Raw genomic sequence first — 16,876 nt, forward strand, 5'->3', positions numbered from 1 at the left:
AAGAATTGGATTGGAAATGACGTAAGGAATCAGGATTTGAGGGAAAAGTGCCCGTTTTTAGAAAAAATGTTTTGAAACACCCTAATCTATGCACTTCAAAATAATGTTGACAATTTTATGAAAGAAATATGATATTACTCATTGTTGGCAACTTGTCACAGCATATCCCTTTTATTTACCATGAAAAGCCGTTTCACGCCATGTTTTGTTATTACCGTTTACGCCTTTATTGTGATATATAACAACACATTTACACTATTTTGCTGTCATTGGAAATCTTTTTTGATTTAAATAATTTAAATTTACTTCATTTATTATTAGCTGGATCAACTGGATCAACTTTCTGCATCTCTTTGTTTCTGATTTTGTAGTACCTTCAATATTGGTTATCAAGTGCCAAATATCATCAAAAGAAAATGTGAACTATTTTGAAGGCGATAAACTGGTCTTCATAATAGATTTAATGTAATAAAATAAGAGATATATGTAAAACACCTTCGTTTCAAATATGCATTTTACGGGGGAAAATTCAAATCACTTGTTTTATAATTGTAAGGAAAAGCGCTTGACTTACACACATTCCAGTCTGAAACGAACTTGGGAGGTTGTTCCATGGCATAGTCGAGACATTATACATACCGATATCATTGTTTTCGCAGTTTATGCACCTTTCTCTCGGTCTCGGTGTCACTCCTTGGTGGACCTACTTTTTTATGAAATTTCTCGGGAGGAGGGGGAATTGCAATGTATTCTTCAGCTAATATAATTTAAGGTATTTTGAGTAAGCTTGTTATTGTGTAGCTTATTCTGAGCTTGTTTATAGTTGTGCCAGGTAAATCTGCTGTAAGGTAACTATATGAGCAGAAGTCAGACAAATAGCTTCATCAGAACCTTGCATGCATCCTAAATACTTTTAAGTATTAATTAAAATTCTTGGTTTTAAATTAGCAAGTGGAAAATGTCCTCTTCTTCTTCTTTGTTTGGTTTGATGATACACTTCTTATAGTTTGATCAGCTCGTAATCGGCGGGCCTGATAGCATCGTGGATCAATATCTATATATTTTATTTCAAGAATTGTCTTGTGACATCTCCCAGGAAGCATCACGAATTAGTTCAATTCCTATAATTTTGTCTACATTCTTTAAAACGCATAATATAGACCAGACAGATGAAGAATTGCACTCTTAACGTGGGTCTATTTTTTGGCGTAGTAGTAAAAGTCTAACAATTCCCGCCGATTACGACCTGATCAAACTGTAATATAAAAGCTTTTACATCTCGTTTGATATCTTTTTCTTTTAATGTACAAACAATAAATTTACACATATTATGGCCTAAATGCCTGGTTAGAAATGCAGCTGGTGATTCGGAAGAAGAGTGACCATGTGGCAGATTTATCTTCCCGCACCAAAATGCATTCCTGCATGATTTGATATTCACACGATAAATCTTTATTTTATATGTGCCGAACTATAGCGAAGCGTAGGTTAGCTGCACTCACTCGTGCAAGCACACTAAAAGCATATGACCATTGACCTCATCAATGGCGTATACATGCTCACTCACACACAGAGAGGTCAATTACCAGGCTATTGTCAGTAGCCTTAGTCCGATGTCCCTCATTATGTGTCTCAAAGGTCGGAACAAAATGGCCATGCGTGGCTGTGGATTCAACCTACCATGGCGATTTCTGCCATGAAGATATCGGGGCGATGACACTGTGTGCGGTGAATACAATGAAACTGTGTGAGGATTTACCCTCACGTTGGCAGATTGATTGTCGGGCATCATGACGCGCAGAAGATCTTGATGGAAGCTTGAGGCGAAAAAACGTAAAAAGGAATGTGTGAGGAGATTGCCGGAAGTAATTATTACTCTGAATGATGAATAAACTCAATTGATTGGGATTAATACGGAACAGAATTTATAGTGGCGTACCCAGGACGCTCCTATCCGGGAGGGGGTGGTTGGAGGGCTGGAGAAAGGTGAAATTGCGCCGCCCTCAACACTCCGAAAAGGTTGACCCAATTTTTCCCCGATGGTTTGAAAAAGTTAAAAGCAAAAAAAAAAAAAAAAAAAAAAAAAAAAAAAAAAAAAAAAAAAAAAAAAAAAGAAAAAAGAGGATAATAGGCGCTAGCATCCTAAAATTCCATTTGTAATTCTTAATCACTTTTGACAATTGTTCGCCCTTTTTCTTTAATAATTATTTTGCCGCACCATCATTTTCTGCCGCTTCCTTTTGCTGCCCCTGCTTTTTTTTTTGCTCTCCGCCCAAAGCCTCCTCCTTCAATATACGCGCATGATATTCATTCGCGGTTTTTTTGGGATGGGCGGAGGGCTTTGGGGCGCGAAACCCGGGGTCAAAGCAGGGGCGCCCAAAAAGAAGGGGAGGTTGATAATGAAGGGACAGCAAGAAGAATTGTTAAAGAAAAAAAGGCGGTACAGAAGGGGCGACAAAACGAATTATTAATGAAAAGGGGATGCATTTTATGGAAAACGTATGTACGCGTAACTAGACCAGATTTGTTGCTTAGAGGGCCACAACTGAAATTGGTGTGGATAATTAGGGGTGTAACACCTCTAATTGTTTAATTTAAAAAGATGGTGAAAATAAATTTATATTGGGGTTTAAGTTGATGGACGTAAACCTGAGGAGGAGTAACAACATAAGTAATATAAGAATTGGATTGGAACTGACGTAAGGAATCAGGATTTGAGGGAAAAGTGCCCGTTTTTGAGAAAAAATGTTTTGAAACACCCTAATCTATGCACTTCAAAATAATGTTGACAATTTTATGAAAGAAATATGATATTTCTCATTGTGAGCAACTTGTCACAGCACTTTTGTATTTACCATGAAAAGCCGTTGCACCCACGACATAATTTCACGCCATGTTTTGTTACTACCGTTTACGCCTTTATTGTGATATATATAACAACACCTTTACACTATTCACCCTATTTTGCTGTCATTGGAAATCTTGTTTGATTTAAATAATTTACTTCATTTATTATTAGCTGGATGTGCTGGATCAACTTTCTGCTTCTCATTGTTTCTGATTTTGTAGAACCTTCAATAATTGGTTATCAAGTGCCAAATATCATCAAAAGAGAAGGTAAACTTAATACGAAGATTTTCAATTGCGATTTTCTCGAAATGCGTGTTTTTCAAGATAGACCAGTATGTGATGCGGCCGACGAAATTAAATCCTACATTTTGCAAGGAATTACCTAGGGCTTAAAATCGATCAGTCCCGTTGTTGCTGTGCGCCTCCGATTGGTCCAAATAGCGAGTACGCGTATCGCGTCGACGCACACGCGCTGTCCCGTGTGATATCGTGTCATATCACACGGGTAAAGCTGGGTAAGAACCAATAAAATTGCAGGAACGTTCTCAAGTGTTTAAGAATGTGAAATATTTTAAAGGCGATACACAGCTCTTCATAATAAATTTAATGTAATAAAATAAGCGAAATATGTAAAATACCTTCTTTCAAACTTGCATTTTACGAGTATAATTCAAATCACTTGTTTTATAATTGTAAGGAAAAGCGCTTGACTTACACACGTTCCAGTCTGAAACGAACTTGGGAGGTTGTTCCATGGCATAGTCGAGACATTATACATACCGATATCATTGTTTTTGCAGTTTATGCGCCTTTCTCTCGGTCTCGGTGTCACTCCTTGGTGGACCTACTTTTTTATGAAATTTCTCGGGAGGAGGGGGAATTGCAATGTATTCTTCAGCTAATATAATTTAAGGTATTTTGAGTAAGCTTGTTATTGTGTAGCTTATTCTGAGCTTGTTTATAGTTGTGCCAGGTAAATCGGCTGTAAGGTAACTATATGAGCAGAAGTCAGACAAATAGCTTCATGAGAACCTTGCATGCATCCTAAATACTTTTAAGTATTAATTAAAATTCTTGGTTTTAAATTAGCAAGTGGAAAATTTCCTCTTCTTCTTCTTTGTTTGGTTTGATGATACACTTCTTATAGTTTGATCAGCTCGTAATCGGCGGGCCTGATAGCATCGTGGATCAATATCTATATATTTTATTTCAAGAATTGTCTTGTGACATCTCCCAGGAAGCATCACGAATTAGTTAAATTCCTATAATTTTGTCTACATTCTTTAAAACGGATAATATAGACCAGACAGATGAACTATTGCACTCTTAACGTGGGTCTATATTTTGGCGTAGTAGTAAAAGTCTAACAATTCCCGCCGATTACGACCTGATCAAACTGTAATATAAAAGCTTTTACATCTCGTTTGATATCTTTTTCTTTTAATGTACAAACAATAAATTTACACACATTATGGCCTAAAGGCCTGGTTAGAAATGCAGCTGGTGATTCGGAAGAAGAGTGACCATGTGGCAGATTTATCTTCCCGCACCAAAATGCATTCCTGCATGATTTGATATTCACACGATAAATCTTTATTTTATATGTGCCGAACTATAGCGAAGCGTAGGCTAGCTGCACTCACTCGTGCAAGCAGACTAAAAGCATATGACCATTGACCTCATCAATGGCGTATACATGCTCACTCACACACAGAGAGGTCAGTTACCAGGCTATTGTCAGTAGCCTTAGTCCGATGTCCCTCATTATGTGTCTCAAAGGTCGGAACAAAATGGCCATGCGTGGCTGTGGATTCAACCTACCATGGCGATTTCTGCCATGAAGATATCGGGGCGATGACACTGTGTGCGGTGAATACAATGAAACTGTGTGAGGATTTACCCTCACGTTGGCAGATTGATTGTCGGGCATCATGACGCGCAGAAGATCTTGATGGAAGCTTGAGGCGAAAAAACGTAAAAAGGAATGTGTGAGGAGATTGCCGGAAGTAATTATTACTCTGAATGATGAATAAACTCAATTGATTGGGATTAATACGGAACAGAATTTATAGTGGCGTACCCAGGACGCTCCTATCCGGGAGGGGAGGGTTGGAGGGCTGGAGAAAGGTGAAATTGCGCCGCCCTCAACACTCCGAAAAGGTTGACCCAATTTTTCCCCGATGGTTTGAAAAAGTTAAAAGCAAAAAAAAAAAAAAGCAAAAATAAAAATTAAAAAAAAGAAAGAAAAAAGAGGATAATAGGCGCTAGCATCCTAAAATTCCATTTGTAATTCTTAATCACTTTTGACAATTGTTCGCCCTTTTTTCTTTAATAATTATTTTGCCGCACCATCATTTTCTGCCGCTTCCTTTTGCTGCCCCTGCTTTTTTTTTTGCTCTCCGCCCAAAGCCTCCTCCTTCAATATACGCGCATGATATTCATTCGCGGTTTTTTTTTTTGGATGGGCGGAGGGCTTTTGGGGGCGCGAAACCCCGGGGTCAAAGCAGGGACGCCCAAAAAGAAGGAAGGTTGATAATGAAGGGACAGCAAGAAGAATTGTTAAAGAAAAAGAGTCGGTACAGAAGGGGCGACAAAACGAATTATTAATGAAAAGGGGATGCATTTTATGGAAAACGTATATACGCGTAACTAGACCAGTTTTGTTGCTTAGAGGGCCACAACTGAAATTGGTGTGGATAATTAGGGGTGTAACACCTCTAATTGTTTAATTTAAAAAGATGGTGAAAATAAATTTTAGCAGCCACCCCACCCCACCCCCACTTTTTAGATTTTCTAGAGCCATCCTGGTTGAAAAAAAATCGGTCTACTTTTTAGGGCTGTTGCTGCAAGGGGCGTCAAAATTTACATTTTCTTTAGCCCCCCGGGGTAGGATCGGCCACGATACGCCACTGATATTCCACTTCCCATTCGGCTTTGTGATTACTTTGAATAAACACGAAAAGGAATACCATATCACCCGGGTTCAGCATTACACGATACGGCAATGGCAACGAAGTGAAAATATTTTCAAGAGTATCTGCATCAACTTCCAAGATATATGATTTCTTTGAGCACTCCGATGAGGCCTCCAAGGTCATACCCGATTGTGTTATCCGTTGAAATACGTATATGCAGCTGCTGTTATCCAACGCTGTAGTGGTAGTGTTGTGCTGAAATACATCTGGCAACCCTGAATGCCACGATGGGATGGTCATGTAATCTGGCCTGCTGATTGGTCGAATCAAGGAACAAATGCAAAGTTTGATGTCAACGCCGTCATCTGCGCATTCTTTGTATGGACCGTATCTGGATATGCGCTTGTAGTCTGTCAGATTCATTTTGTGATTATCGGAAACAAATACGGTTACCCAGAACACATCTTCGTCTTGACTCGCATTCTTGCCAGCAGGTACGTAAATAGATAGTTGTGTGCTTACCGCGCCCTGTGGTTTTGTACAAAAATAAAAGTGAATATAATTCAATGAGGATGAAACAATGCAACGGATATGTTTGTAGGAATATAGCAGGAGTTAGTTAGAGCATTTCAAATCGTTGCCGACAATTTTTCAACGGATAACATTAAACGTTTTGACTTTAAGTTTGTCCTAAAGTGTTTGTCTGTATTCACATCCGTTTATCCGTTTATTGAACTATTTGATAAAATATATGCGTTGTCATAAAGGTCTACCACACAGTGTCATCGCCCCGATATCTTCATAGTAGAAATCGCCATGGTAGGTTGAATCCACAGCCACCCATGGCTATTTTATTCGGACCTTATGACATGCATAATTAGCGAAGTGACTTGACTAAGGCTACTGACAATAGCCGGGGTAATTGATTTCTCGCTGTGTGAGTAAGCTTGTATACGACATTGCGGTCAATGGGGGGTCAATGGTCATACTGCCTCCACTTGACTGAGTGCAGCTATACTATAGCCTGCTGCGCGCTGTAGTCCATATAGGACCAACGCAATATAAAATTAATAGAGTTTTGGTCAGATTTTGAGTTCAAAGCGCACGGCCAATTTCCAAAGCGCACGCCGACGACTATCATATCTGTTCAACACGTATTTTCAAGTGTATGAGACCACATCTGGTTTCTTGAGACGAAATCATTTACGGGAGATATTCATCATTTTCTAACCCGGTATCCGAAGATTTTCGTCTGATATCAAAATCGTGCATAGCAATTCACGTGTATCGATCCCGTGTATTCATTTTAGTGTCTCTGCTGCACCAAATAATTATTAGCCAGGCGATGTCGGTGTGTACCAGGGATTCTACTTTATGATAAATAACCCTGATAGCAAGACATTGGCCCAACGTTGGCAATGGTCAGCATGGTCGAGGTCAGTAAACGATTACCAACCCCAAACTAAATGGCGTTAGCTGGTTCTTAAAAATGTGGTTCACGGATCTGGATTCCCCCGACTGCTCAAAAATAATATTGTCGGGTCGCTTCTCTCGCCGTAATTTTCCCCCCGACTAAACGACAGAAATGGGTCTGATACTTTTATAAAAAAAAAGAAAGTCTGATACTTTCATATTTTTTAGTTGTATAGTTCAATTCACATGGGTTATCTTACCGTCTGAGAAGTTTCACGCACATTGTCAAACCATGTTGCTGACAGTCTCTGGCATGAACCAAACCCAGTCGCCGCATCAGGATGTTTAGCTCGAAACTGACTTTGTATCACATTGTTTATCTCTCCTAAAGCAAATTCTGCCAACATCATATGTCTTGTGTCATTAGCAACATATTTAGTATCATTTCTTTTACATATACATCCATTAAGATCAATTATTGGGATTGAATCACATGTTCTATTGACATCAATTGGTGCAAACAATCCCATCGGTTTAACATTATACTGAGTATGCTCCGGTGACACTTCAATACTGCCCTCTGGAGCTAGTGTATGGAGAGCGTAATGAAGATCTAGTATGCTGACAAGCCGGTCCTGATTAAGTGCCAATGCCTTCATTTTATCTTCTCCAATAACTTGAGGCAAGTCCTTTGAGGCATGTATCACTAACATAGGATGGTGCATTTCAACTTCAGCTTCGAATGTTTTCGAGAATAGTTGTCCATAATTATTGCCATGATCCGCAAGTAATACCGTTAACGTATTTTCCTGGGTTGATAATGAGCGCAAGTAATTGGCAAGGTCTTCATCAAAAGTCTGTATCCTCCGACCGGTATCTTCGTGCGCGACGTTCGTCTCCGTATAGTGAAAATATGGCATACCATATTTCTGTAACTGTTTTTGTAATTCAGCCAAATACGAAAAGATGTAAAATTGTTGTGATTTTCCGTTGTAACATATTTCATTGTCAACATCAAAATAGGAACGTCCATTAAGAGCTTCACAAGCAGATAATGTCATATCAATTCTATCAATACCAGCTTGTGGGATAGCGTCTTTAATCTCTGTCCAATTCGAACCATCAGTCCCAAGTAACGATGCAAGGCCCCACGTGTGTTTCCAACATAAATCGTCTGACCAAGAAGTCGTATAACCCCCTCTTTTATATCTTCCCAGTAACAGTTCACTGTGGATGTTTCCGTATTCATTTCTTACCTCACCTGAGAATAGCGCTCTCGCATTTGGATGAGTATAGTACTTCAACGCTTGGTATAAGTTGTAGCTAAACACATAACCAGTCTCTTGCTTCTGAATAGTTTTTAACGATTTAATCGTAGCTGGCATAGAACGCATAAAATGGCTATGAGAAAGTGAATCCAACCAAATCAGATTGATATTCACCGCATTATATGCTTTTGCGTCCGACAAGTTCGACGTAGCTATTTGTGGTGGGAATAGTAACAGCTGCGACGCGTTATTGTTAACGTACTCCTTCTTCACTTTTTTGTCAATCACCACTTTTTTCTGTTCCACGACAATGCACTTGATGAAACAAAACCCAAAGTTTGGTTTCTCTGGTGGCTGTTCCACAAGGCTCTGGATTTGGGCCTCCAATTTAGCGGCATTTTGAATCTTACTCCATTCTACAATTCCTTGGTTCCAATCGATGATACCTAAGACAATGGAACTATTCTTACACATCGAATGAGAACATCTTGCTGATGGCATGGCTTTTGCATCCTAAAATTGGGAGAAAATAAAACAAAAACCTTGCTGTTATCGAAGTAAATAGCAAATACCAATTATTACTATCTCTTAACATAACATGCTGGAATTTTGGCAAATATGTACCAAATCTCCTGCAAATTTGCAACTTCCAAAAGACGAGTAATATGAGTCATTTTAATAGATCATTTCATACTGAGTAATTGCGATAAAACCCGAAGCATGAAGTTATTTCCTCTATTGCGCGCGCATAAAAGTTCCTCTTCAGCATCATATACAGTGCGAAGCTCCAATGTGTAACAGGCATCATAAACTACAATGAACTTTCGACGGTCAGTTATGGATGAGAGAGGTACCTTTGCCAAGGATATTCAATGTACAATTAAGCGTGTGGGGTATGTCTTGTATAAGAGACTGACCTGTGGAAGATGCATAAAACATAAAAAAATAACTAACGAAAAATGACGAATATTTTATCATTTCTTTCCATTCGTATCTTATCGTGAAAATCCAAGTAGCTGAGGTGTTAACTCAATATGCTAGGAAAATATATATTTAAACCGATGATCCCATGTTCACATTGGATAAATAAGGTGTATTTTGGCGCAAAAGGGTACCGCAATTCATTCAATATATTTTGGTATGTAAAGAAACCTATATTCGTTAGCTTTTATAAATCTAAAGAAATAGTTCAATCGACTCACGACATTTGAAGATATGCTCTTTTAAAGAATTGTACCCGTTTTCACTCTGTCCACGGAGGAGGTTTGGTTACTTCAATGATTTAAAAGGAATACACGTACCATGCATGAATATCAAACATTCCTCAATGATACATTATAAATTACTGGATTTGAATTTCAATATGTTAATGAGAAAAATATGAGCTTTCACCTGATACTTAAAAATGCATTTTGATAGGGTAAAGTTTGGGATGAGACTGTCAATCAGGCTACCCACCTTTAAATTGTAATAATAAAAGCCATACGCATTGCTCACCTTAATAACCTCACATATGTTATACGTTTTTTGGTAAGAACAGGTTTCTGCAGGTTCGGAGAAAAATAAGTCGGCTGCTATCTTGCAAGAATCCTTCAATGGCTTTATGCGTTTGCATGTTACATGTTTGTCTGGCTTTGTTGATGGGTTAAAACGTAGCAACTTGCATTCTTGGTCATGTTGGTCAGTCAAAACGCTCTTTAAAGGATAAGAAATGGCAAATTCGAAAGATTGTGTTGTATTTTCTTAGAACATTTCATTTTAAAGGACTGTTTTGTTTTGTTTTTCAGAAAATCGCAGCATTGCAATTATCTAATTGCTTAAGCCTTTCCAGATTACAGGAGTATTTCGTGATCCTTTTTGTCATTTTTCAGTAGATATCCACGTTTGCGAATTATGCATGATTGTTTGTACTACACTGCTCCAATGACAATGTATTGTAATTTCGTTCTGGTGTACCAGAAAGTAATTCAAATCTCACGATATTTTTGCTAAACGAATCAATCTGCAGGATTTTTTTTTACATAAACATTATGAAGCCAATGTTTTCCAGTGGTATAAAATTGAGGAGCAGGAATGCGTGAAATTGGATTCGTCTATAGAATATTCATATCATGCTGATCACTCGCACGGTCGCACTTGTGCACCTGTAAAATAAATATCTTTAAAAAATATCGGTATTGGATTCAATAGATGATTGCAGACAAACACATGTTATGAATGTAACCTGTGCTTGTAGTGCAGCGTGATATATTCAAAAATTGTTTGAACCTATTGCTATATGGTAGTTATTCCGACAGCGTAATTAAGTCAAAAACCTCAATTTGGTGACCACTCTCTGGCTAGTAAGGTTTGACGATTGATTCGACTTCTATGGACCATTTAGAAAAAAAATAGCCTCCATGTCCCTCGCGAAAATCCCGGCATTTTTCGCTAGAGGCCAAAATCCAAAATGGCCGCCGCCACCATTTTGAAAATCTAAGTTTTGAACCAGAGCACCTATAATCATGCACAAAGACACTTTTTCGGATATGTCGAGTACAAGGATTCCGATTCTGACATTAGTTTGACATTACGACATTATTTTCACCCAGAAATCCAAGATGGTGGCCGGCACCATCTTGAAAAATTTAGTTTTGAACCAGAGGACCTATAATCGTGTACAAAGACACTTTTTTTTGGATAAGTCGACCACAACATTACTTTGACATTACGACCTCATTTTTACCTAGAAATCCAAATCCTTGTGTGTATAGATACTATTGACTTACTGGTACAACTGAACTCAAATTCAATCTCAATTTATCAAAACGACCACTGTGATAATTCTCGATCGGTTCTGGTGCTATTGGGCTCTCCGCGTAACTATGGTAAGTCCAATTTAATCTCAACTCCCTCACCTTATCAAAACGACCACTCGGTTCTGGTGTAATTGGTCTCTTCCTGTAACCATAGTAACATGCCACAAACATGATGACTGATAGGATGAAGCAAATCTTCTTGAGCCGCTTTTTCACAATAACCCTCGTCATTATCTTCTCTGGAAGGAAGACAATTAGATGTTGGATCAAACCCTGTAAGAGTATAATATATGAAGCAGCAAATGCCGTACATGATCAGCACAAAGAACATATTCTTGAGCCGCTTTCTCACCATAAACATGATTATCTTCTCAGAATAAACAAGCAGAGATAATAGGACCGGGGGTCCAAACATTCGAGCTTCATACCCCGTAGGCCCTAAAAGGAGCATAAACATGATAAATGAAACTAACATGTGAGATAATGGAACATTTTGAAAAAAAAAAAGAGTTGTGACTGAAAGATGAGCAATGACTTACCAAGGTGATGTAGATTAAAGCGTGAGAGGGCGTGATGACTGAATTATGATGGTGAATAACAGGGGTTGGAAATGAAAAAAAATTAGATGTGAGGAGAAAAGACAAAAAACGGAGAAAGAGTTATATGTCCACATTAATGCCTTTGGGAGCAAGAGTTTGGAGTTTATTAATCCAAATTAATGAGTCCCCGTGCAAGATGATGTGTTCTTGGTGTTTGTGAATTTTTTCGATGGCCATGAAATGTGCATCGGTGATTAAATGATCAGGGATGTTGAAATGGTGTGCTATAGGCAGTGACTAACACTCTGTTAGTGTTGTAGATTTTGACATCGGATCGTGTGATGTTGAAACGAGTGTAAAGTGATGTGGTGGTCTTACCAACATATTGTTTTTCGCATGGATTACAAGTGATTTAGTATATCAGTCATGACATGTTGCAATGCAGTTCAGAAGTAATGGGTAGGATTCGTGAGCGGTGGTGTGGGTGAATTTCTTGCCCTCAACAATGAATTTGCACACAATGCATTTTAGCGGTACATTTAGAACATCCGCATTCTGACTCTTCGTCTTCCCCCTCATGAGGCAGAGCAGTATTAACCAGATTTACCTGTTTAGTGATCTTCTAACATATCGTTATGAATACGGCAGACGGCCGAATCCGGATTCGGCTTTTGGTAAATTCATTTTACACATGCATTACATTTGAATTCGAGAACAAGGGATCAATGCTATACCTATAGAGGGCAGCATATCGATTTTTTAACGGTTGCCGTCGGTGACCGTACTGTGATGCACCGTCAACTAACCCTGTATGCCGCCCTCTTTTGATTACTTATTATGCTGTTATCATCTGGTCTCCGTTAAAAAATTGATATGCTGCCCTCTATCATGTACAGCATTGATCCCTTGTTCTCTAATTCAAATGTAATGCATTCGTAAAATAAATTTACCAAAAGACGAACCTGGATTCGGCCGTCTGCCGTATTCATAACGATATCTAAAGCTTAATTTCTTGAAGATTAGTTCGTTTGTGTATTTGGACTGCGCATTTAAGATGCAAAACATTAGTTATTATATATAATTACAAATATTAGTATTATAACATACGGTACAGGTGGTATATAAAACGACTAATAAAATCATGTCATCATCAAAAAATGCAACTCAAAATATCTCTTCATGACAACAGCAATCACATACCAGCAAAATTTGGTAGTAATCACATGTATGGTTGCTGAGAAAGGCTGCGTGAAACGACATCTGGCAGAAAATGACATTTTGAGTTTAGAAAAACTGAATAAATATGCTAATTAGGTAGCAATTATGTATTTTGCATATTAAAAAAACATGTTTCTTTCAACAATAACATTTATACTAGTTATTAGCAATATTATAATGCAATGAACTTTTTTACACTCAGAAATGAATTTTTATATTAATACTCCTTATACCGCCCCTTGAAAACAATGCAATACAAAAGAAATACATTACGTGTAGGCCCTATTAGGACTTTATTACAAATGTCCAATTTAAAATGTAAAAGCCAAAATTCTATACTTTTATTAATTTAGAAAAAACTAAAATGACAAAAATTACCCTATTTCACACTTTTGAGCAAGGACAATATCTATTTTCTGAGTTTCACCTTGTTGTCTGATATTTAAACTTGTTATTATTTAGGTTTGATAAAAAAATCTACATGCCAAGATAGTGATGATAACTGAAATAACACGTTTTTATCATTAAATCGATTACGACGATGATTTAAGGCAGCTGTGTACGCCCAGAATTTTTTTTCTTCAAAAATTATGAAAAATAAAATCACAAAAAAATGGATTTTTGGGAATTATTTTTTGGTACATCCTAACAAAAAAAAAGTTTTTATTTTTGTTAATCTGGGAGGGGGGGGGGGTCCATTCCAAAAACGTTTTTGTAATTTTTTGACATTGGCCTTATTTTTTAGATATTTACCATATAAGACATCGAAATAAACTTTTTAAAATTCACAAATGCGTATTTGCACAAAATTATGCCTAAAGTATTAAATATACCAAAATGTAAAAAAAAATGAGAATTTCTTGAATCGATCTTGCTTTTTACGATGAGCTTACGATATGTTTTCCTATAGATGCGGTATTTATTGAGTTATTGTGTACCTAAATCACCATTTTACACTTTCACAAGGTAATGCGGCAGTTTTTATTTTTTTTACTTTACATTACGTGAACATTATGTAAATTCACCAAAAAAGCTTAATTTCGGGAAAGAAACAATATCTAGAGTAAACAGCCGCGTTAATGCTATTTTAATACAATAATATGACAGTTATTATTTATTGGTTAATATTTTTTGTAAAAGAACTTCAGGCTTAGTCTTTTACGTAGTATTTTAATACACAACTGGGCATTATAATTATGCAAAAAGTAGAAATCCGAGTAAAAAATCGAGGGCGTCGCTGTGAAGCAAATCATACATTACGCGGCTTGAAGGATGAGGACACGGAAAAACGACGCACAACACACCAGTGTACGAGAACAATTTTAATGATGCTTACCCGCCATCTTAATGTACACAGTGTCGCATAAAAAGGTTACATGTACAAAACGCATTTTGCGATGGAACAACAAAATTTTATTTTCAGATATTATTTATGCATCCCTCTTCAACTCCGTATCTTAAAAGCAACTTAATTTATGAGCGCAAGATAACAGGGGTGTCAAGAGACAAGAGTGGTTAACACCTCAAAACATCACGCAAGCACACCTTTGTTTTCATATTAGGCCTATTTATTTTTTATTTTTCTCCAATATATTTTTATCATGGTTGAACTTGTGTAGATAAATTTGATAAATCAAATATTGCACATCTGAAAATATATCAGTTTTAGAGCTTCCTATTTTACGTGTTCTCGGGCCCCGACCTACTATTAAGTTGGACCCCGAGATAGTGTGCTTTAATTTTATGTGAATCGAAATATTCGTTGAACTGGCGTTTGGCTGATATGTCACGTTGGTTTCGTTATTATACGGCATGTTCATACATGGCTTGCGCTTATCAACTAGTACGCTCTTTCAGCTTGAACCAGTTGCAGTGTTTTACAACTTGCCCGACAGCATATCAACTTGCCAATTATTTGTTTTTACCTCCAATATAAAGGCACATATCTGATAGAATCATCCTAAACATTTTGTGGAAAAAGTCATTTTTACATTGTCATGTTACAATATTTCTTTGAGGAATTCATCAACTATAAAAAAATCGATTTCACTTTCCAAGGAAACTGATTTTCTATTGTCTTTTATAATGAAAGACAGAGATAAACAAAAATAGACTGAATCGCGTTTGACGTCAGGGCAAAGGCGCGCCATGATTGGTTGACGACCTGTGCAGTACGGCATTTTCTGTTTGGTTGTCAGAATTTCAGACGCGAACTAGTCTTTTTATCTCTGTCTTTCATTATAGTAAAAAACACAACTTACCTTAAATATGATTGATAGAAAACAAACACTCAGTTAAATTGACGTGATCACTTCAGACTCTCCGTACGGAGATCGCATCAACTTGTTGGTCTCTGTTAAGCGGTGTTGGTGGCGTAAAAGGATTAAAACAATATTAATAACAATAATGCTATCCATATATTTTTGCAAATGGATACATAATGTTATCTTCAATACGTGGCAGTGCACTATAGCTAACATGTGGTTGTGGATGTTATTTATCTCATCAAGGTCCCAGCTATTTCCATGCATGTTCTCATATGGAGCAATTTGAAATATATTCCCACGTAAAACCATGGGTTTCAAACAAGAATTCTTTAAAAAAACCTATCACGTTGCATACTCCAATCACTAATTTAAACAAGGTTTGCTATCTCTAAGGTTCGCTACCTATAATTTAATAAAAGGCCCGCTATCTCTAGTTTTAGATAAGGCCCACTATGTCTAATTTTAAATAAGGCCCGCTATCTCTGATGTCAAAGAAGGCCCACTATCTCTAATTTTAAATACGGTTCGCTATCTCTAATCTATTAAAATAAGCCCGATATCTCAAATTTTAGAGGAGACCCGGTTCGCTATGTAATTGTATTTTAAATAAAATTAGCTAGATCGTTACTGGTCAGAACAATCCGGTTAGCGAATGAGATTTCAGTTCACCGCAACAATGCAAAACCTTGCACCATGGAAGAAAGAGATGAGAAGGAACCACAACGACTTCGATCGGCCAAGTTTTAATCCGCTTATCTATTGACGCATGAAAAGAAAAGCTATCAATGGTACTTACTTTCATGTATGATCCATTTACCGCGATCGATGCTTGGCGAAATCATTACTGAAAAAAACTATAACAAACCCATCCAAGAACAAACAAACGCTACCCAGAAGTAAGATTATGGAATTTCACTGATGCTCTGAACATGTATAGTAGCTTTGTTTTGGGATCTACAGTCAAACTGTTTTCTTGATCGTGTTGTGTAGAAAATGTCCTTTAACACATCAAAAAGGTCATCAAAATCGGCCGTTTTTTTGCTGAGTTTCATCTTTAGCAAATAAGGTAAGATTTTGGTGACTTTTTTTTTGTTTTATAGATGCAAAATGTTCTTAAATAATGTACAATGTTCCGGTTGAGTCCGGTACATGAAACCTGTTTAATTTAATAGTTTATATGTGTATAATCGTAACTAGCTAACTCGTTTCAGTGCCAAAGACTGCCAACTCTGAGAAAAAAGTCATCAAAGTTCGGGAAAATTGGGCGAAATGGAAGAAAAAGATGTAGGCCATCAATGACCGATGATCACGTCACCAGAGAAAATCCTATAGAGTGCTTGCACGGAAGGTCATTAGTTCAAATCATCCTTCAGACACGCTCCAGAAGACATGCAAATACATGGAGTACAATACCAATCACCTATTTAACGCGGGGTATTGATCAAAGTAAATCCTCATGAATAACAATGTCAATTAAATGTCGGTAAAGGGAGTGGACAAAGTGAATGCGTTCGTTGTGGTTCCTTCTTATCTCTTTCTTCCATGCTTGCACGTACATGCCGGCACCCATTTTTTTGGAAATGCGCTATATTAAGCGTCGTTTGTATA

The 16,876-nt window shown here is 37.4% G+C and overlaps 1 protein-coding gene across 1 annotated transcript; it reads right to left on the reverse strand.

Annotated features, from left to right (window-relative positions):
* Nucleotides 1–5,382: 5,382 nt before the first annotated feature.
* Nucleotides 5,383–7,888, reverse strand: LOC140162178 (uncharacterized). Its single transcript, XM_072185446.1, has 2 exons — nucleotides 7,439–7,888; nucleotides 5,383–6,293 (listed from the first exon to the last, which is right to left on the reverse strand). Exons 1-2 carry the CDS (start codon nucleotides 7,835–7,837, stop codon nucleotides 5,724–5,726), a joined length of 969 nt encoding a protein of 322 aa, XP_072041547.1. The 5' UTR covers nucleotides 7,838–7,888; the 3' UTR covers nucleotides 5,383–5,723.
* Nucleotides 7,889–16,876: the final 8,988 nt, after the last annotated feature.

This window comes from Amphiura filiformis, chromosome 10 (assembly GCF_039555335.1).
Source record: "Amphiura filiformis chromosome 10, Afil_fr2py, whole genome shotgun sequence".
NCBI classification, from domain to species: domain Eukaryota; kingdom Metazoa; phylum Echinodermata; class Ophiuroidea; order Amphilepidida; family Amphiuridae; genus Amphiura; species Amphiura filiformis.